The 22,695-nt window shown below is 51.6% G+C and overlaps 1 protein-coding gene across 1 annotated transcript in view; it reads left to right on the plus strand.

The window, feature by feature from the left end:
- TMEM132B (transmembrane protein 132B) overlaps positions 1 to 22,695 on the plus strand; it is a 362,435-nt gene that overhangs the window by 251,049 nt on the left and 88,691 nt on the right. Inside the window, exon 6 of the mRNA XM_032595352.1 lies at positions 20,349 to 20,535. Coding sequence (XP_032451243.1) covers positions 20,349 to 20,535 — 187 coding nt within the window. The remainder of the gene's footprint in view (positions 1 to 20,348; positions 20,536 to 22,695) is intronic.

Raw genomic sequence — 22,695 nt, forward strand, 5'->3', positions numbered from 1 at the left:
AGAGAGAGAGAGAGAGAGAGAGACAAAGCACAAGCAGGGAAGGGGCAGAGAGAGAGAGGGAGACACAGAATCCGAAGCAGGCTCCAGGCTCTGAGCTTGTCAGCACAGAGCCCGATGTGGGGCTCAAACCCACACACCGTGAGATCATGACCTGACCCAAAGTCGGATACTTAACCGACTGAGCCACCCAGGCACCCCAACATTAAAAAAATTTTTAAACATACCAGTTATAAATTTATTTTACTTTGTAACGTGTATTTGTTTATTTTGAGAGACAAAGGGCACGGAGGAGGGGCAGAGAGAGGGAGAGAGAGAATCCCAAGCAGGCTTCACGCTGGCTGTTCAGAGGCCAGTGTAGGACTCGATCCCATGAACTGTGAGATTATAACCTGAGCCAAAATCAAGAGTCAGATGCTCACTTGACTGAGCCACCCAGACACTCTATCTAGTTGTAATTTTAAAAGAATTACTGTGTAGCTACATAAATCCATCTATGATGTTTTAGTTATGTTATGGTGAGGGTCACACCAGAGATTAACTGCGTGAAGAATCCCAAGTGGTTCTCCTTTACTCCTCAGAGTGATTAAGAAATACCTAAGTCATGATGAATTGAGTTCTTTCTATGGACCAGGCATTGTGGTGGATAGTTTGCATGCTACCTAATTAGATTCTCACAGAAACTAGGCAGTACAGGTATTGTTATCCTCATTTACGAATGAGGGAACTGGGGTGTAAAGAGGTTGAGCCCAGGTAAGTAAGCGAGAGCAGGCTGATGTGAACCCAAGTATATCTAACCTCAAAGCTCCGAGGTCCAGGCCTGATAACGTTAGCTCGGAGGCCTTTGGCGGTTTTAAAATAGGCGTACACATTCTTGTGGCACTCCTTTCGTGAAGAGGTGGAACTGAATTTCTCTCCCCTTTAGTGGGGACGACGCTTAGTGACTCTCTTCGGAAGAATTCAATATGGCGGGAATGTTGATGTGTGACTTCAAAAACTAGGTCCTAGAAGGCATCACACCTCCCTCCCTTGTTCTCTTTGGATCTTGCATGTGGGGGAGGCCAACTGCCATGTCCTGAGGACACTCAAGCAGCTCTCCGAAGACTGCTGATGAAGAACTGAGGCCTCCAGCCAACAGCTGTGTGAGTGCGCCATCTTGGAAGTAGGACCTTCAGCCCCAGGCAAGCCTTCAGATGATGTAGCCCCGGTGGACATCCTTATCACAACCTCATAAAAGACCCTGACCCAGAACCTCTCAGCTCAGCTGCTCCCCAATTTCTGATCCAAAGGAACTGTGGAATGAGTTTATTGTTTTAATCTGCCAAATTTGGGGACAAGTTGTCATGTGGCAATAAATAACTAAGTGTTGGGGCGCCTGGGTGGCTCAGTCAGTTGGGCGTCCGACTTTGGCTCAGGTCATGATCTCACTGTTCCCGAGTTCGAGCTCCATGTCGGGCTCTGTGCTGACAGCTCGGAGCCTGGAGCCTGTTTCAGATTCTGTGTCTCCCTCTCTGTCTCTGCCCCTCCCCTTCTCATGCTCTGTCTCTGTCTCTCTGTCTCTCCCCCCTCCTTTCTTTCAAAAATAAACATTAGGAAAAAAGGTTTTAAAAAAATAACTAAGTGCACATCCCTTCCAAGGTAAAGATGAACCCAGGTAGGCTCGTCTGAGTGATCACAAATCCTGAGCCGGTGGGTCTGTACGAGTCGAGTTTCTGTTGAAGCCACGGCTCACCGAGGCTAGTTTGGCTTTGCCCCACGTCGTCATGTTCAGGTGATGCCACTCATGTGCTGTTGGTCCACACATCTCAAAATCCTTCCCTATGGGTTGAGAGCCCTGTATCTCCGAGCTGACAGCACAGAGCCTGTTTGGGATTCTCTGCCCCTCTTTGCCCCTCCCTGACTTGTGTCCATTCTCCCCTTGAACCCATGCCGGTGTGTCTGCTTGTCCACCTGTGAGTCAATAGTAGTGTGGGGTATTCTGCCACGAGCGACCACTGGCCGGTGTGAACCTAACTGAGCTCAGTCCATTTCTTAGGTGCCGTATGGCCGACAGATTCGGCGGGTCAGCAGGTGTCTGATTCCGCCGCAAGGGCCGGACATGGGCAGAGAATGCAGCCACTTTTCTCCCTGCATCAAAGACCTAGAGATTTCTCTTCTGCTTTTACCTGAGGCCACCTTGGAAGATGTATTTAAAATAGACCGCCTTTGGGGCGCCTGGGTGGCGCAGTCGGTTAAGCGTCCGGCTTCAGCCAGGTCGCGATCTCGCGGTCCGTGGGTTCGAGCCCCGCGCCGGGCTCTGTCTGGGCTGACGGCTCGGAGCCTGGAGCCTGCTTCCGATTCTGTGTCTCCCTCTCTCTCTGCCCCGCCCCCGTTCATGCGCTGTCTCTCTCTGTCCCAAAAATAAATAAACGTTGAAAAAAAATAAAATAAAATAAAATAAAATAGACCGCCTTTAATGAGCAGGCATGCAAAAGTCAGCCTCTCTCTCCTGGAAGCGGGGTCGGGGTAAAAGGGAGTGTGCAAAGCCAGCTGTCAGAACGACAAACCAAATTACTAAACTGGATTTTGGGAAAACTACTGGAAAGGGTGAAAGTCTAATCAAGGAGGACCAAGAATCCTTTGCATGGCCAGCAGTCAGAGGGATCTGGTTTCCATGGGTTCCTGAGAGTGCCCTACCCCTGCTCCCCCCCGCCGCCTCACCTCTCAGGACTGGGGAGCAGAACAGGGTCTCTGACCATTTGTATGAGCTGCAGTGTGTTCAGTTAAAATCCGGGGCCTTCATCGATGCCCGCCATGACTACCGGGCAGCTTTGAGTTGCTCTTGGCGATGTCCTCCAAATACTGCTTCCTGTGGTTTATGCAACTAATTGCACGCATCCTGAGTCTTGGGTGCAGCGGTGTGGACGTGTCTCTTGCAACCTGAGGGGAAGGGGGGCAAAATGGGGGCTGCTGCTTTCCCTACACCACATCCCTCGACATCTTGTGCCCCCACGTCCCCCAGCCTTTCCAAATTGCCCCCCCGCCCCCGAGATGATCCCTTGCACCTCCGTGCACCACAGCGGGGCCCGTGGCCAGGACTTGGTGGGCACAGGCAGGGGCACAGAGGGGATTGTGATGTGTGTGTCACGGAGGGGAAGAACAGAGCGAGCGTGAAGAGGAGAGCGATGCTCACATCGGGGACAGAGCGGTCCGGCTCTGCAGGTGGACATCCGTGATGCCCGTTTCCTGGGTGCTGCACACGTCGGCTCATTTCCTCCTTGAAACAGCGCCGTGAGGTCTTCACTCCTCACGCTGCTGGGACCGTGGCCGGACCCCGGTGAGCATGCTCCTGGGGGACGTTCTCAGGCCAGTGGCTGCCTAGGCTCGGGCAGAAGAGAGCTCTGGGAGGACGTTTGCAACAGGTGAAACTTGCAGCGGAGCCGTATCGCCGTGTGTCTCCCTTTTGTCCACCAGCAGCCCCCGGCATCTCCCTCGTGGCCCAGCCTGACTGGAACCGTGCGTGAAAGAGAATCCGGGGAGGGTAGGTCAGCCTAGCCAGGTTGGCGCGCTCCAGAGCCCACGCTGCAGGGCATGGGGGATAAATCTGGAAGGTAGCTTGGGGGCACACCAAAGCGAACCCTGAATCCCGGCCTTGCTCCTTCTTCTCTGTTGGCCCTCACCCCCACTTTCCGCTCTTCTCCGCTGTGCGCTTTGTTGGGGGGGGGGGCAGTTCATGCCAATGGGCCGCTTCGCCTGGGCTCCGTCGCCGCTGGCTTCCGGCTGGGCTCGGCCAGTTCGGGGCCCCGGCGGGAGACCAGAAGGCAGGCAGAGAGGGGTCAGGGTGTTTGCTCGTTGCTGCGCAGTCCTGGCAATGGCTGCGTCCCTCCAGGGCCCCAGCTCTTCCGGGTTGTGCTAACAGTAGCTCCCCGCACAGCCCTGCAGACTCGGCTGGTAACAGCTTTCCTCTGGCGCTCATTCTGAGCTCCCTCACGTCCCTTCTGAGTTCTCTCTCTTTTTTTTATAGGTTGTTTAAAAACATTTTTTTTAATGTTTATTTATATTTGAGACAGAGGGAGACAGAGCGCGAGTCGGGGAGGGGCAGAGAGAGAGGGAGACGCAGAACCCGAAGCGGGCTCCAGGCTGCGAGCTGTCGGCACAGAGCCCGACGCGGGGCTCGAACCCACGAACCGCGAGATCACGACCTGAGCCGAAGTCGGACGCTCAACCGACGGAGCCACCCGGGCGCCCCGCTTCTGAGTTCTCTTGATCCTGCTAGTGCCTCTGCACAGTGTGGTCCCTTTGTCCAGTTCTGTTCCACTGAACCAGTATGAGTGGGACCCTGCTAACTGCAGGGCTGCTGTGGACCCACCAGCCGACGGTGCCCGGGCTCCCCTGTGTGAGTCGTGGCAGGAACATCTGGGTTTGCTCATCCCTTCCGGAAACAAGGCTCCTGTGGAGGACGCCCGGCAGAATGGAGAGGCCATCCCTTCCCGCGTCACATGTGGGCTGACGTCCCTATGTTTTGAACCATGCTGGGGCCAGCAGGACGCCGAGCCTTCTTTGGTGGCGGTTCACGGATACGTCTTGTGCTTTTAACCAAAAGTCCTTTAAAAAATGTAATACTTTACTGCAGTTGCTGAAGAGACTTCTTTGAACATTTGAAGCACAAGAGGGTTGGGAGGCTGCCGGGGATGATGCATCTGCTTCGATCCCTCTGGGTTCTAGCAGCACAGTGCCGTGCCCTTCTGAGGCTGCGTTGCTCTTTGCCTGTTTGCGCTGCGGTGGGACGCTAGCTAGCCGCTTAGCTCTGGACTTTGAAACAGGAAGACAAAAAATGGGGAAATGGTCTCGCTGGGTTTTTGAAGATGAGCTTGTAGGACGGGGTTGGGAGATGGGTCCTTGTGAGCGGTTGTGATTTAGGCATTGCAGGGAGGTTTCGCACTGGCATGGGGTCCGTTTTCTGGAAAGATTGGGCTGCCCGTGGGAGAAGGTACTGGGCTTTAAGAAGAGAGGTGTCTCGGGCAGTCGATACGGACTTATCGCTCTGTTGATCTCTCCCCATATGTCAGTTGAAATATGCTTAAATGCCAGTGCAAGTCACGACAGTTGAAATTACGAGGCAAGAAAAATCGCGCCACTGGTGGATCATAAAACACTGCATCTCCTCATGATGGACTTTAATGCTGTCATATTCTATCAGCGTTTTAGCTGCAGGCGGAAAGAAGCTTCAGTCAGCCTCGCCAGATATCGGAGGGGATGATGTGGCTCGAACACTGGGCGGTGCAGGGGTGAATGGGGCACACTGGCCGGGTCCAGGACCGCCCGCCACGTCCCCGTCCCCCCTGCTCCCTGCCCTGTCTGCGCCTTGCCTTCGTCTCCGTTTCCTTCCTTCCCTTCCTTCCTTCTTCCTCTTCACGTGCAGAGGCTTAATTCTGGCCTTTGAGAATCCCCTCCACACAGGGCGCAAGTTTTCCGTTCCCTCCGCCCCCCTCGCTTTCTGCGTTTGCAAAGACCGTTTTCTGGGTAGTAGCAAGACTCTCTTTGGGGTGCGAACAGTAGAATTGACTAGGCCTCTGCTCTTTTCATAAAAGGCATCTTCCAGGCACGACCTTGGAGCCCGATCTTGCTTTGAATCCTGGTTCTACCACATTCTAAGTGTGACCTGTGGACAAGTGACCTCACGTTTCTGAAGTCACCTCATCGTGTGTGATTTGGCGATGACGGACCCTGCACCAGAGGGCTGTGACAAAGTCACAGCAAGGAGCCAGGTCCCCGGAGGGGGGCAGCTATAAACACACCCGGCCCATGGCTTGCAGAGGAAGCGAACCAGGTTGTCCAACTGTGACGCCCCATCCTTCTCTGCTTCTCAGTGGTTGGGACTTCTTTCTTTTAATTTATGCTGATAGGGAGCCAGATGGGGTGGGTCCCTGTAGCCAGGGGTGGGGGGCCCGCACTGCAGCTGGTCTTTGGGAAGCCCCGTCCCTTTGCCGGGACAGCAGTGGGAAGAGCCTGCGTCGCTGACCGTCTCTCCAGGGCGGAGGCTGACCCGTGGAAGCACCTGTGAGTAGACTGTGCGGCGGCCGCCCATTCACCCTCCGCCTCCTCCTGCTTGTCACTCCCGCCGTGAGTTTGTGCCGGTGTTTGTGTGCGTGCGTGTGCACCCGTGTGCAAGGGTGCAGGTGTGCATGTGAGTGTGGGCATATGTGCGTGTGTAGGACACGTGTGCTTGAACATGGCGAGCTTGTTACCATCTCAGAGCCTTTGCCTCTGCTGTTCCCCTTGTCCGGAACACTGATCCCTGTCCTCCACTGAAATCCCAGCCTCAAATCTCTCTTTCACACTCTGTCCCCACCACCGTCACATTCTGCCCTCCTCTCTGCATAGCTCTGCATCAGTCTGGTGGGGCCAGCTGGTGCTCTGAGAATAGCCCACCCCCAGCCTCGGTGGTTTAAAACCACAGAGGTTCATTTCTCATTTCAACGGTTTTCCCACCGAAGTACAGTGGGGGGGACATCTGACCATCAGTCTCTCCGGTGACCAAAATAGCGCCTCACCTTGGAAGCTGCTGGTGGCGGTGGCAGTGAGCCACAGAGACACGTGCCCGTGAGTAAGTGCTCTTGCATGGAAGGGACACAAAACGTGCCGGTCCCTTGGCTGTGCCCAATGGCACGTAAGCCAGAAGTGCAGTCCTCTCCCGTGTCCAGAAAATGTGGAGCTGGAAGGATTTAGGGAAAGTCATTAATGACTGCCACATCCACCGTTTAATAGTTGCCTTATTGTTTTCGTATCAGCTTGTTATTTGCTTCCTTCCTCTAGAATATAAATTCCGGGAGAGTGAGAACCTCCCCTGCCTTGTCCCGCCCCGTGCCGAGATCCGAGCGTGGCACCCAGTAAACGCTCAAATACATTTAATTGAACGTTTAAGTGAATGAGTTATAACCCAGAGCTTAGAGACCCAGACAAAGAGTGTAAGTTTGTGAAACACTGGCAGAATTAGAGACCGGGTGTAGACAACGGCTTCTTTTTACATCTTTCTAGGCATGCTGACCTCGATGTTGTGGGACAGTCCCAACTTCAGATGTTCTTTTCCCATCAGAAGCTCATACATTTCCAACCACGTGTTCTCATTGTGTGTTCAGAAGGTGTGGTCCCAGAGTCCTAGCGTCTCTCATGAGGCTGAATCGTCCAGCCTACATCTGAGAAAGCAGACAGACAGATTGTTCCCTGAGGACTGAACGGAGTTTTCAAGGAAACTGGCTTTGCGGGCACTGACCTTGAAGGTTCGGAGCTGAAGGAGGGATTTCTCTTTGGTCGGATGTCAGGCCTGAGTCCCCAGCTGTGCTCCGTCTCCCAGGATGCCCACGCCCCTCCCCAGTGGTAGTGGGAGTGTGGGGGCATTCTCAGGGTGCCAGAGGTCAGCCGTCACACGGCCACAGAGCCCCTCATTAGTGCAGAGTGTACTCAGCCACCAGAACAGATGTCACCTTCTGTTCTATTGTTTTAGGCCAATTAACGGTCGTTTTCCTCCAAGGGTCTGACCTGGTGCTGACTCCCATCAGATATCATCATTACCTGGAACCGTTTTCATTCCTAGAGGACAGGCACAGGTGGGCCCGTTTCCGAAGCTGAGATTGATGTAGGGTGAGTGCAGGGCGCGTTCAAGGTGCTGGTACACCAGTCCTTCGTGAACCCACTGTTCCCTTCCCTGGAACCCAGGTGTGGAGGTCTCCTCCTGTCCCGAACTGTCTTGTTTGTACATCCTCTAACCGGGTAGATGAACTGCGTCGTGAGGCAAACAATTCAGCTTTTTACCAGTTTCCTGTTATTTCATGCCTGATTCTGGTTTGTACTTGCTCCTCTGGACCGAATTAGTCTCTCTCTTTTTTTCTTCTTGTTTTCTTTTTAATGTCTATTTATTCTTGAAAGAAAGAGAGCACAAGCAGGGGAGGGGCAGAGAGAGGGAGGGAGACACAGAATCTGAAGTAGGCTCCAGGCTCCGAGCTGTCAGCACAGAGCCCGACGCGGGGCTCGAACTCACGGACTGTGAGATCATGACCTGAGCCAAAGTCGGACGCTTAACCGACTGAGCCACCCAGGTGCCCCCAAGTTAGTCTCTCTTAATCAAAATATAGCAGGAAAGGTGCAACCTAGTTCTGTGTAAAGAATTTCAGGGGTGCTTTAACAGATAGAACCAGCAGAAGGAGCAAAGACGTTACATGCATATAATCCTTCTTAATTGTGGTTGACTTAAGGCTAAGACCTAATTACTACAGAGTAATTGGTCTATAAGAAAGATTTTGAAGCTATTGTAATTAATACAACGGGCCAAGTAGGGGATGGGATGGAATCATCGGATTTTAATTAATTGGTGACAGGAGAATTCCTGTTTCCTGAAGGAGAGCTCCTCATTTAGGGAGATTTACACACTTTGGGATTACAGGAGCCTGCAAATCACTTCCGTTGAATTTCTGCCCACCTGACATTTATTGAAAAGCCGCCAGGTAAATTGAAGGTTACAGGAATTCTAATCTGATTTTTGACCCAAGCGGTATTCAGGATGTCACTGTATTTGTGGGTTCCTCTGAACTCTCCTCAGCTTCAGGGTTAATGAGGTTAAAGACTCTATTTGGGTTCCTCTTTTTTTCTTTTTTAATACCCCAAGGTGCCTGTCTGTCTGTCTCCTTTGTCTTTACTTTTTTTGTTTGCTCTTGTGGTGTTGAAATAATTCCTGGTGATTTGGAAGCACCGTGAACTTTGGGAACGTCCAAGTCAAGGGTAAATGTTGTACCTTCTTAGAGAAAGCTGATAATCATTTCATTTGTGATACTCCTTGGAAAAATGGTTCTTCTATGGAGCCCTTTGCAACAGTGCCTGCCTTCTAAACATTAACACTGGACGTGAGAGGAACATGTTCTGGGTGTAGCATATAGAATCGTGCCCGTAGTTAACAATGCCATATTGTCAACTTGAGATCTGCTAACGTTAGAGCTCGTGTGAGTGTTCGAACCACAATTTTAAAAAATGGCATTGATGATTCCCAGTCCGGTGATGGCTGAGGAGTTGCTCTCATGTTAATACTCTCGCCGTGGACACCCTTGAACTCTGGAGACACTGCCGAGAGCGACCTAAAGAAACAGACACTTGGGAACAGAGAACAGCATGGTGTGATTTTCCCATTTTATGACTTATAGACTGATGGACGTCCCCATGCAGCGAAGCTGACGCTGTCCCCACCCTGTTATGGAGGACAATAAAGATGTCACAGACAGACATCTACATTGAGGGAGAGTGGCAAATGAGTGGGTAGATCCAGCCAAGGATGGACAGGAGTGACCTCATGCTCAAGGATCACCACGAACATACACGTGTACTCATACGTGAACGCTCAAGGTTGCCGTAGAGGTATGGTGTCAAAGCACGAACTCTGAGGTTCCCAGCTCATTCATTCATTCATTCATTCGTCCATGACATATTTATGGAGGACCTACTGTGGGCCAAGTGCTTTTCTAGGTCTCGGAGGTATCGCAGGGAACAGAAAGAAAAATCCCTGGCCCCACTGAGTTTACAGTCTAGTAGACAGAAACAGCCAATAGGCAAGGCTAGTAAACAAAATCTAGTGTGTTTGTGGCGTTGAGTGCTATGGAGAAAGAGCAGGGGAGGGTGACAGGAGTCGCTGGTGGAGGACATGGGTCTTTCAGCAGGGTCACTAACGAGGACCTTGCTTGGAAGGTAACATTTGAGGCAGGTCCTGACGGTGAGGGGGTATGTGGTGCTGATATCGCCGGGCAGAGGGGTCCAGATGGAAGGGAGAGCCGAGGCAGCAGTGTGCCTGATGCTGGGGGAGCCGCGGGGACAGGGGACAGCAAAGGTGTCAGGGCCGTAGCAGGCATCGGGGGGAGGGGGTTCCGGGTGTGTAGGGCCTTAGAGATCCTTGTGAGGACTTGCGTTTTTATGTGGATGAGATGAGAGTTTTTGAAGGGTTTTGAACAGAAGAGTGAAAATACCAGGGGTGCCTGGGTGGCTCAGTCGGTTAAGCATGCCACTCTTGATTTTTGGCTCAGGTCACGATCTCATGGTTTCGTGGCTTCCAGCCCCGCGCCAGGCTCTGTGCTGACAGTGTGCAGACCCTTCTTGGGATTCTCTCTCTCTCCCTCTGTCTGCCCTTCCCCGATTCATGCTGTCTCTTTCTCTCTCTCAGAACAAATAAACTTAAAAAAAAAAAAAGGAGACTGAAGATACCTGACCTCTGTTTTAACAAGACTCGGGCTGCCATGGAGGGAAGGGTGGAGTGGGGACCCGTGTGGCAGTCGGGGACACGGGAAGTGAAGGCATTACAGATGCATGTCTCCCAGGCAGAACTGGAGGGCTTTCTGGGCAGATCGGGTGTGGGTAGCCAGGGAAGAAGGGTTCAGGATGAACGAGGGGTCCACCTGAGCGTCTGGGCGGGTGGACGGAGTGGCCTTCGATGGCAGAGAAGTGTGTGGTGAGGGAAAGAAGCTCAGGATCAGGTCTGAGATGTCTGTTAGACCCCCAACGGGAGCCGCCCAGTGTGCAGTTGGAAAAGAGAGTCTGGAAGTTGGGAGAGAAGTTCAGGCTGTAGGTGAAACTTCATGATTCGTACACCCCACCGCTCTGTCTGCGGGCAGTGACTTCCCCTGGTGCTGACAGGCACATGTCTGTGACCTTGAAATCTTGCCGTAGGTGAAGGTGAGCATTCCTCTGACCCAGTGCCGCAGGCAGCCCAGGCCGGCCCGATCTTTGCTCGGTCGGCCGCGAACACAGCCCTGGTCATCTAATCGTAGCAGTCCCCGTAACGGAGAGCCCCGCGTAGTCCTGTGGGCAGGTTGCCGCTCCAGTATCTCGGCAGGGAAAACACCAGGACCAGGGATAAATTGGCACTGATCGTGGCTGCCGGCTGGCCCCTGGTGACCAGGCAAGCCTGCAGGGTGCGTGACTTATAGACGGTCTTCGCGGCCACCTGGGAGAGCCCGCTAACCAGCCTGAACAGGGCACGACCCCGGGACCTCATTAGCAGCTGCTCTCACTGGAAGGAGCCGGCCCTCCCGTCAGGCAGGAGAAGAATCCCCGTTTAATGAGGCCCTTCCCAGGGCAGGGGCAGAGTAATCCTGAGCAACGCGTCAGGAGGAAGGTTTTGCACTGAGAAGCAGACTCTTGGCAAAGTAACCAGAGTTTCCCCGAGTGAGATTCTGCTCTGCACTCTCCCATTGTGTGCGTAACGGGGCCTGGCACAGAGCTGGGGACCTTGTCATCTCTCAGTGATGTGCGGGCCCAGGTAAGTGACTGGTACGTGTCGTGTCTTCCTCGTGGACTCCGGAGGCGGACGGCACCGGGTCCTGGAGGCTCCCCTCCCCGCTGCGTGACCTGCCTCAGCCAGGCTGTCCCTGTGCCAAGGGCAGGACCGCGGCTCCCCACGTGCCTTCTGGGGGATTGCCCTTGCTGGCCGCTGTGGTCGGATGGGGCCATGTGGCCGGTGCCGCCATCATCGGGGAGGACCACCAGAGTCCTCCCGGCTCAGAGGACTGGGGCTCAGAGAGCGGCGCTCTAGAGGCAGACCGGGCATTCGGTGTGCCCCGTGCGCGTAAGAGCGAGGCGAAGCATCGCGCGTGTTCGTGCTCACACATGCACCGCTATCTCTTGGGGAGGGGGGCAGTAAGAAAATGAATAATAACTTTGGTTGGCAGAGGGCAGAGGGGGCGTCACTGTTGTCTTTTTTTTTTTTTTAATATTTTTAAGTTTATTTAAACTTACTTAAACCAGAGATGGTGCGAATGGGGGAGGAGCGGAGAGAGAGAATCCTAAGCAGGCTCCCAGCTGTCAGTGCAGAGCCCAGCTCGGGGCTCAAACACAAAACCACGACATCATGACCTGAGCTGAAGCCGGATGCTTAACTAATTGAGCCACCCCGGTGCCCCAAGACTTCTTTTTTAAAGTTTATTTATTTTCACAGAGAGAGAGAGAGAGAGAGAGAGAGCACATGCACTCGTTGGGGAGGGGCCTAGATGGAGGCAGACGGAGAGAATCCCAAGCAGGCTTCCCGCTGTCGGCGCAGAGCCTGACGCGGGGCTCGAACTCACGAACCCGCGAGATCACGACCTGAGCCGAAGTCAGACGCTTAACCAACCGAGCCACCCAGGCGCCCCTTTGGGTCGCTTATATAACAAGCGTTTCCCTCGAGGTTGGCGATAGGAAGACACAGGGGGGCCGACTCAGAAAAGTTGTATTTTGGAAGTCGGTTTGAGCTGGTTTCGGGGACGTCAGAAAGGCAGAGGCGGAGGGAAGAAAGAGCTAATTGTGGCGGTTGTCTTAGAGCTGTCTCCGGGCTTGTCACGGTGACGTTGACAACATCGAATCAGCTGGAAGTGACGGGCGAGCGTTAGCGCGAGAGACAGTCCTGGGTTTCGCGCAGGTGCCTAAGTGTTCGCTCGTTTCCGAGATGTATCGTTTTCAGCTCTGGGAAGCTGCTGGGAAGCAAAAATAAGGTCGCCCGTACCGGTCTGTGAGGTGCTTTAAAATATTTAAAGGCAGAAAAAGAAGACGACTCTCCTTTCCTTTTCCTGCGGTTGGAAAGTGGGGCAGTGGGTTGGTTCTTAGGAGCCGTTTTAGGAGTCAGATGGAGAGTCTGGGAACTACGGATTTGAGAGTTAAACCCAAGGAGAAGAAACTAAATGAGAGAGAGAGAGAGAGAGAGAGAGAGACAATGAGCAGGGGAGGGGCAGAGAGAGAGGGAGACACAGAATCCGAAGCAGGCTCCAGGCTCCGAGCTGTCAGCACAGAACCCGACTTGGGGCTCGAACTCATGAACCGTGAGATCATGACGTGAGCCGAAGTCGGACGCTTAACTCACTGAGCCACCTAGGCGCCCCTATTTTCTTCAAATTTTAAAAGAAATCAATATTCCACATCTAATCGAAGCCTTTACATACCCCTTGCTGGTGTCCTTTTCTCTTTCCCTCCTCCGAGGGAGACATGATCATTACCATGCCTGTGTTTATGGTTTTTAATATAAACTGTATAAAGAGTGGTTGCACATGAGTTTACCATTTTTATAAAAAATATCATGCCATACATATCCTTTTGTGACTTGATTTTCCCCTCTCATTGTTTTGGGTTTTTTTTTTACTTAAGAAAATTAAGATATAATTAACACACCATAAAATGCCTCCTTTTAGAAGTATACCATCGGTGGTGTTTTTTTTTTTTTTTAGTAGATTCCTAGATTTTTTTTTTTAGTAGATTCATAAAATGGAATCGTTGCCACTAATTTCAAAACATTTTCACCACCCCCCAGAGAAGCTCTGTACCCATCGGCCGTCAATTCCCATTGGCCGGTTGGGCTGTTTTCACTTTTCGACTGTTACGGAAAACGCCACAACGAACATCTGTGTACAACTGTTTTGGGGACACTGTGAACTCTTCCTGTGCCAGGTTGGGAACCTTCGAGGAGGATCTCACACCTGCCAGGAAGTGTTCTTCACCCAGTTGAGGTCAGAGTTTAGCACCGAGGCCAGAGCCGTGGCTAGAGACCGGACCTCACGCGAACCCCCGGGCAGGAGGGCAGAGGGAGACACGTTCCCAGGAGAACAAGGAGTCATTTGTGAGCTGGAAACACAGCTCGTGAGGTGTTTACTAGAAGCTCAAAAATGAAATGTGTTGGGGCGCCTGGGTGGCGCAGTCGGTTAAGCGTCCGACTTCAGCCAGCTCATGATCTCGCGGTCCGGGAGTTCGAGCCCCGCGTCGGGCTCTGGGCTGATGGCTCAGAGCCTGGATCCTGCTTCAGATTCTGTGTCTCCCTCTCTCTCTGCCCCTCCCCAGCTTGCGCTCGCTCTCTCTCTCTCTGTCAAAAGTAAATAAAAACTAAAAAAAAATTTAAAAAAAATACTCGCAATTAGTTCAAATTTTGTAAAAACAAGGTCGTGGGTCAGTTAATGAAGTGTGGCTCTGGCCACCTGCAGCTCAGTGGACCCCGTCGTAACCTCTGTAGCCTTCGTAGTCAACCAGGAGTGCAGTAAAGGAGCCTCTATTCTTGGACTATTCCCATTCGACATCGTCTCAGAATTTGTTTTTTCAAAGTTCTATGTAGGAATTTGATGATGGGAAGACAGAAAATCAAACCAACGAGGAGAGACTGTTTTGAGACCAAAAGATGAGAAGTCCGTGCTAGAGACTCATGGCCGTTACATATTTTTAGACCTCTGACTGCCAACCACTGGCTGATTCGTCAGCCTGAAACATCCTTTCCACAGCGAGTGCAGGCCGTGCTGCCTTTGACAAAACAGCAGTGAGGAGGTAGTGGCTGGATTTTATGGGATTGCAGCAAGAGATGATTTATTCGTGCCGGATTCTGAGAGCTGGCCCTTAGCTCGTGATGAGAAGAGCTGCAGGGCAGACAGAGCCTCTGCTCTGTCGATGGCATTGATGACCAGAGATTGTTTCTCTCCTCTCCCGGAGGGCTGGTGTTGGGGGCAGGTGGGGAGTGGGAAGGGTGTCTGGAGGGGAGGGGAAAGGGTGTGATGAGAGATCCCAAGCAATGGGCTGTAGTAGTTACCTGTCTTACTAACCTATTGTTCAAAGATCAGCCCGAGTCTAGCCTCCTCCAGGAAGCCTTCCCTGACTTGCCAATTTCTCTCTCCTTCCCGCATCTGGTCTCTGGGTTCCCTAAGCACATATTCCTCTGAGATATCGCTCCCGCTGTTGTTTGCTATTCATTGATTGATTCATTCAGCAGATGTTTAATGAGCACCAACTATGTCCTAGGCAGGGTTCTAAGTGCTGAGGACACAGAGCAGGCAAAGAACCTACATTCATATGTGTGTGTGCATGTGTGTGTGTGTGTGTGTGTGTATGTGTGTGTGAGAGAGAGAGAGGGAGAGAGAGAGAGAGAGGGAGAGAGAGCCAGAGTGAGCAGGGGAGGGGCAGAGAGAGAGAGAGGCAGGAGAGAGAGAATTATAAGCAGGCTCCATGCTGCTAGCACAGAGCCCAATGTGGGGCTCAAACTCACAAACTGTGAGATCATGACCTGAGCTGAGATCAAGAGTCAGATGCTTAACCAACTGAGTCACTCAGACGTGCCCCCAAACCATCCATCCATCCATCCATCCATCCATCCATCCATCCGTCAATCAACCAATCAGTCAGTCACTTGGTATGTTAAAAGGTAAACGCTATAGAAAACATGGGTCTGGCTAATGGGTCTCAACTGTAGGGTTGGGGGATGAGGGATGGGTAGCGTGGTCAGAAGAGGATTTACTGAGCAGGTGGTGTTTGAACAAAGACTGGATGTTCTTTTTCACTTAGCACCTTGTGTTCATGCTGATGGTTTGGGATAAACTTTCCCATGACTTTTTTTTTCAAGCTCAAAATAGATTTACTCATTTATTTGGCAAACATTTGCTGAGGATCTGTTTGGTTCTCTTCATGCTTTTGGGTCTCAGCTCAAGTGTCAGTTTCTTACAGGGGCAGGCCCTGAACATCTTTCATGGTCTCCAGTTGTGATCTGTAGTCTAGTCTGAAGTAAAAATGGGGTGCTTGGGTGGCTCAGTTGGTTAAGTGTCCTACTTTGGCTCAGGTCATGATCTCGCAGTCCGTGAGTTCGAGCCCCACGTCGGGCTCCGTGCTGCCAGCTCAGAGCCTGGAGCCTGCTTCGGATTCGGTGCCTCCCTCTCTCTCTGCCCCTCCCCCACTCGTGTACACACTCACTCTCTCTCAAAAATAAGTAAATGTTTAAAATTTTTTTAAAGTAAAAATGGACTATTTTAAAATTGTACTTAAAATTTTTTAATTGAAAAAACTTCAGCTTTTTTTTTTTTTAAAAAGTTCAAGTCTATTTTATTTTTAGGAGAGCATTTTTCATGACCAGGACTTACCTTATTTATTTACCTGATTAGTAAGACAGGGATCTTATCGATTTGTATATGAATGAATGAATTCTCCGTGCCTGACACATCGTATCTGCTTAATAAATGTCATTGGGTAAAATGAATGTGCCAGGGACCGTGGTGACTGTGGTGTTATAATAGGTTTTGGCCTTTGAAGAGTTAGGTTCCTACCATCCAGCAATGATGCTCCTTGGTATTTTACCCAAAGAAGTTGAAAACCTAGGTCCACAAACCAAGATGTCCTTCAGTGAATGGATAAACAAATCATGGTCCATCCGGACAGTGGAGTGTTATCAGCACCAAAAAGGAATGAGCTATCGAGCCATGAGATATGTGTAGGAACCCTGAGTGCATATCACTAAGTGAAGGAAGCCAATCTGAAGAGGCTGTGTGCCATAGGATTCCAATGATAGGACATTCCGGAAAAGGCAAAATCATGGAGACAGGAAAAGATCAGTGGTTGCCAGGCATTGAGTGGAGGAGGGGTAAATAGGCAGAGCCCGGAGGATTTGGGGGTGGTGAGAATACTCTGTACGCCACCATATGGCAGATCTGTGTCCTAAGTTTGTCCCGACCAATAGAGTGAACCTTAACGTCAATCATGGACTCCGGGTGATTGTGATGTGTCAGTGTAGATTCATTGATGATGACAAATGTACTATCTGGTGGGGATGTTGATAACAGGGGAAGCTTGTTGGGGGGCAGGGGGAAGATGGGAAATCTCGATACCCTCCCCTCAATTTTGCTGTGAACCTAAAACTGTTGGGGGAAAAAAACGACAACAAAGTCTTAAAAAAAAAAAAAAAGAAGAGAATTACATTGTAATGGTGGAGACAGACATACCTTCTCAAAGCAAAGAGTATATAAATATACTTGCCAGGCAGGCATAAGAATAGAGCTCAGAATTCAGCTGACTGGTAGCTCCTTGTGTCCCAGAAGGCAAATGACACTCCCCGGAATTTTACGGGATGTCCTGCTGGGCCTTTTGAGTATGTTCGATGAATTAAACAAATACGTATTGAATCCCTACAATCTTCTGGGTACTGTGCCAGCTGCTACAGGCACATCCTTGTCCTCACGGGGTGAACAGTCTAGATGGGATGGCATATTTCAGTCTCCTCGTACTTACTGTGAGTAACCAGCAGATCTACTCTGGGGCATTTGTTCATTGCAGTCATGGGTCAGTATGTTCCTTGCTTTGTGCTCATTTAAAAAGTACTGACCAGAGAAAGGCTCTTAAGACAGAGACCCTGACAGGGGTCAGCCTCTCTTGCTCCATTTCTAGAAAAACTCATGTGGGGAAAGCTTCAGCATCTCAGCCTGGTAGCTCAGAACCATCTAGAAGTTTGTGGGGATTGTGGGGAGGGGTAAACAAATCTATGTAAATGGCATAGTTTACTGGAGAGGAGTTCAAGCTTTTGATTAAAAAATTTTTTTTGTGTGTTTGTTTATTTTTGAGAGAGAGAGAGACAGGGCGTGAGCAGGGGAGGAGCAGAGAGAGAGGGGGACACAGAATCCAAAGCAGGTTCCAGGCTCTGAGCTGTCAGCACAGAGCCTGACGTGGGGCTTGAACCCACAGACCGTGAGATCGTGACCTGAGCTGAAGTCAGATGCTTAACTGACTGAGCCACCCAGCGCCCCAAGAGGAGTTCAAGCTTTTGAACCTCCCTCCCCACTTCATTCCTCCTTTCCCATCCCTGTCCCCTTCCGCCACCAACCAAACAAACAAACAACAAAAACAAAACAAAACAAAACAAAACAAAACCCCAGCTATAATTATTTATCGTCTTGGGTTATATGCTGAGAAATGGCTGGGTGTGGCTGCAGGGGACGGGCTGCTGGGTTGGGCCCCCATTCCCCTCTCCTGCCCCATCCCTCCCTCTCCTTCTTGCTGACATGTCTGAGCGGTAGCCACACTGTGCATTTAAAAGCTGTCCCAGCCCCACTTCTGGGGTCCCAGGGTCCCAGGGTCCCAGCAAAGAGGCTCAGCTTTTATTGAAGCAGTTTCTACAGGACTTTGGGAACCAAGTCCTTCCGGGAGGATGCTGTGTGCTCTCACTCGAGGGGAGAAGCCGCTGAGCCCCATTTCCTGCCTGACCTCTGGCAACACACACATGCACACGTGTGCACACACGCACGCACGCGCTCACTTCTCCACCCCGGGGAAAAGTGTCTAATGAATGTCTCAAGGCTGAAGCGTTGATCCAGGTTCCTCAAAGGCAGTTGGTAATTATTAAGTCGAGGGGATCATGAAGCACTGTTCTAAGTTTGAAAGGCTCATCAAGAGTAGATCAGGAGCAAGCATGCACGACGGCTGCCTAAAAGTAAAAGAGCGCCTTTCCGGTTGGAGGGAAATGACCTAAAATAAAAACTTGTGCATAAAAGTGACTCTGAGTTGGTTGTTGATCCGTTTCTGGCTGCACTTGGGCAGAGTCCCATAGCTGGCCCAGCTCATGGGCTGGACAGTCAGAGAGGAGAAGGAAGGACCCACGGAGAATGGGGCTGCCCTCTTTGCCCGAAGACCGGCTGCTTCTGTACCCCGAGACCAGAGTGCAGATTTAGCAGGATTAAGCTGCCAATAGCAGAAAGTTATCACTTTCTTGGCGTTCACTTTGCTGGGATCCACTGAGCGCTGAGAAACCAGGAGGTATTGGAAGCTGCCCTCTAGTCGTGGTTACAAGCACGGCACACGGTCCAGAGGGATCGAAGATCTGGTCTGAAAGGACCGAGCGTCTCTTACAGGAGGACACTCAGCAGATGGAGAAGTGAGGAAATCCTGTGACCAGAGAGGAGATTTTTCAGGCCGGAGTGTGGTGGGTGGGGAACGAGGGTCGTGGAGTGGGTCCCTAAGTTCCTGAGACCCTGAAATCCCTTCGGCAGCTCAGGGTCAGCCCTTAATCTCCCCCTTCTGTGCCTTCTCACTAAAGATGCCCAGTAAATCAGGGTCCTCTGGGGGGGGGGCGGTGGTCCCCATACGTGCCCACTGTCCACCTTCTCACAAGGCCTGGGATCTCTATGCAGCGAGCACTGTCCTCCCCGTGCAGAACAACACGACAAATAGATACTTGAGGACTCATAGCTCGCAAGTCCCACACCCAGCCTCAGCTCAGCAGGGAACACCCGGCTGTGTTACTTTAATAAAGTTATATTTCGGTTTAAGTAGCTGCTTCTGGCTAGTGGCCACTGGATGAGACAGAGCAACATCAGAGTTTCTTAAGCCCTTGGCTGCGTGGGCAAAGGTTAGATGTGACCAATTCTGTGTGGAGTCTGGTGTGGTTCTGATTTGTGTGGAATTCTGTACGGGGCAGGTCAGTTCTGTCAATACTATTGCTGTGTCTGAATGAGGTCTTGGGTGCCTAGATGCCTCCCTCTCGCCAGCCCCCTGGGGTTTTGACCCTCTTCGGGAGTTGGCCGCGGGAAGGGAGCTGTCCATGGTAGCAGACTTCTGGGGGCCAAGCAGCCTGCCCAGGTTCATTTCCAAACTCTTTCCTCACAGGTTGCGCCCTGGGGGTTCAAACTGAAGACCCTGTCCAGACCCTAAGAGGCAGGGCAGAGGCTTCCAGGCCCACTTGGGTCCAGGCAGGCCCACTGGCAGGAAAGGAATAAGTCGGTTCGTGTGACTCAGGTCTTGGGCGACTGTGAATCAGTTACTCGGCCGTCATATTCCTTGGCTGGGGATAAAGCTAGCACCAGGGTGGGAAGAGGCTACAGCAGGAATCACTCACAAGTCCTGTGCTGGCTGGCTTCTGTTTTAACTCTGTTCGGTGACTTATGTTGGTACAATAGTCAGCCTATAATTTACAACGTCCCTGTCAATGATAAGACGCTCCCTGTGTACAAAAATATTATTGAGAATGGCATTGGTCTTTTTCACCTATAAATGCCCCATCCACCTTCTTCCCCGCTTCCAAAAACACATGCAGCGCTGTCGCTCCATGAATTAAGGCAGGTGGATTCTTTACATCTCATCCCATTTCGGGCTCACGAAATGAACGGTCTACTGTACTATCTTATATGTTGCTCATAGTTATGTAGCGAACCAGGAAGCTAGGGAGTCCTTCCCACGCTTGGTCTCGTGATTCTCCCACCAGCCCATTCTTCCCAAATCCTAAAGCTCAGAGTTTGAACCACTGGTCCATAGACACAGCTAAGTAAAAGTAGAAGTAGCCAGAATCCCAGACTTGCTGCAGGACTGGAACAATGGTGACACCAGACAGGAGGCTCAGGGCGCCTTGCCGTGCGTGGTGCTGGATGGTGGCATGGGCACGCGTTGGGTGGGGGCGACACCAGACAGGAGGCTCAGGGCCCCTTGCTGTGTGCGGTGCTTGGAGGCTCCGTTGGCACCGCCGTGTGCTCTGTTGAAGTTGGCAGTCACCCTTTCGATTGGCAAGGAGGAGGGTGGCAATTTATTACATTCTTGATGTTCTGCTGAGTGTCAGGTTTTAAATGGCACTTTCGCATGTGTTTGTTTTCCAGGACAAATGGCTCCTTCTACGAGATCTTGCAAGTGGACTTCGGGGTCGACAACAGCAGCGGCCTGGCCGGGGCCCAGCCCATCACCTGGCAAGTGGAATACCCAGTGGAGGACTCCATGAGCGAGCTGGCCGTCTCCGAGATCTTTGTCAGCCAGACATCCTTCGTGGGCATTGTCCCTCTTGCGATGGTGAGAAATTTGAGCTTCGGAAGGGGGGTCACCAGGAAGTTTTCTTTGAGTGATTTAATACTCAAAGAAACATGAAGCGTTTTATAATCTGTTATTTTTTATGCTCTTGATGAAGTTGTTGAAGCAAAGGAAATGCATTTAGATTACGTTTTATTTACCTACTTCCCATGATGCCTTCCTGGAAACTGTTTGGGGTCTACTGTAAATCTCTGTTCCTTGTGGATATTGGGGAACGTTTCCCGGGGAGCCCTTGTCCTTTATCGTCTCAGTCTGTGCCCACATCAGGACGAAGTGCTGTATCAGGGGTCTGCGTGGGGACAGTGCTTTGCATGTGAGCGAGTGGCCCGGGTCACTCGACTTCGCCGGGAAGTTCCCAGGGAGCCTGGGGGCTGGACAACTGAAAAGTGCTGCTGGACTGAAGGAGCCTTGTTAGGATCTGACCAACTGAGCCTGCATAAGGTCCTGAAGTCCACAGAACCTGTTGTGTTTCTGTGCCTGGCCTGGAGTGACCAGATTTTTCCTCTGACTTTGGTTGAAGCTCCCTTCGCCACCAGACTCGGGGACCACACCAGAGCACAGGGTCATGCATGAGGTTCCAGAACGTAAAAAGGACAGCGCCGGTGGGCCACAGGGATGATCAATCCCTGGGGAACACTGCATTCCTAATACCCTTTTCCACACCGGAAATGTTCAGTGGAACATGAAATATTCTGCATTGCTTTGACCTTCCTGTCTGGGACCAAAGTGTGGGGGTCAACACCCAGATATTCTAGGGCAATCTGTGGGTGCTTCTGTCATTCATACTCAAGTTGGATACCAGGGTTAAGATCCTTGTAAACAAAACCCTGCATCCTCCAATTAATTCTGCAGTTCTGTATCTGTGTTCTTACTCTCGTCTGTGCCCGAAACACTTTCCCAAAGTCTCCCCAAGCCTGGCTCCTTCTCTTCAACTTGACTGTTCAGAGAGGCACCCTTCCCCAGCCACGTTGGCCACAACTGGCTCTCTGTCCCCCTTTGTATCACTGTCTGATCACCACGCTGTTTCACCTTCTTCATAGATGTCATCGGTGTTGGAGGTGCAGGGCTCACTACCCGTGTCCTCCCTGCAAAGTGAGAGCCGTGGAGGTAGGGTTCTGGTCAGTCGTGTCCACGTCTGTGACCCCAGCACCTAGAACAATGCCTGAGACAGTTCATATTTGCTGGAAACGAATGCTGGAGAAAGAACCCCATGCTTTAATCCAGGCTGCTGGGCTCATCTAATTCTTGAAAGTTAGCCTGATGGAGTTTACCCCCATCAGCAACGATCTGCATGGTGGTTTTGGGGCAGAGCCACAACCAGCGGGAAATGGCCCTGCAAAGGGGCAGAGACCGACGGATGTAGATTTTAAGGCAGAAGGAGGCCGTTCTGATTCTCCAGATCAACCTAGATCTGGCTGAGGTTGGGTTACATCTTTACGCCGAGTCCTTACAATTTTGCTCTATGCTTAATGTGTAGCAGTTGATTCACTGGGATCCCGCAGCCTCCCATTGCTCCTGAGGACGGAATTTCAAGGGAGGGCGTCATGCTCTCCTCTGATGGGCAGGTGCCGGTTCGGAGAGGAGCCGGAAAGGAGGCTGGAACCAGGCAGGGAGATAGACTCCTGGTTGGCCGAGTGCAGCCCGCAGACCAAATCCAGTCTGCCTCCTGTGTCTGTGGAAAAAGTTGTGTCAGAACACAGCCAAGTGATGGATGGTGATGCGTCGTTTACGACTGCCGTAGGGCTGTGTGGGCGCAACTTGCAACGATGCATCCTTGGCCAGAACTTGAGTTTAGCATCTTGCCGGAAGTACCCTTCTGAGCAGAGTGCCTGGCAGCGGGGACAATTATTCTGTCGTTCTGGGCTTCGGGAGATATTAGTCTCGTCTCTTGGGATAACCTTTCCTGATGGACCTTTGCTGCAGACGCTCAAATGCTCTTTGGCTGTGGTGACCTCCTCTCTCATGATGCCTGAAGACCTCACTGGTGGCTCTTGGCTGAGTGGGGTGTCCCTCACGGGGACAGGACAGAGTCAGGGGGAGGGGAAGAGAAGGAGATGGTGAAACCCACACAGGAAGGAAGAATCTGGCAGATCAGGAAAAGCAGGTGGGCTTTGACAGTCTCTGCAGGGGCCAGCCTCCTTG

This window comes from Lynx canadensis, chromosome D3, assembly GCF_007474595.2.
Source record: "Lynx canadensis isolate LIC74 chromosome D3, mLynCan4.pri.v2, whole genome shotgun sequence".
NCBI lineage: Eukaryota > Metazoa > Chordata > Mammalia > Carnivora > Felidae > Lynx > Lynx canadensis.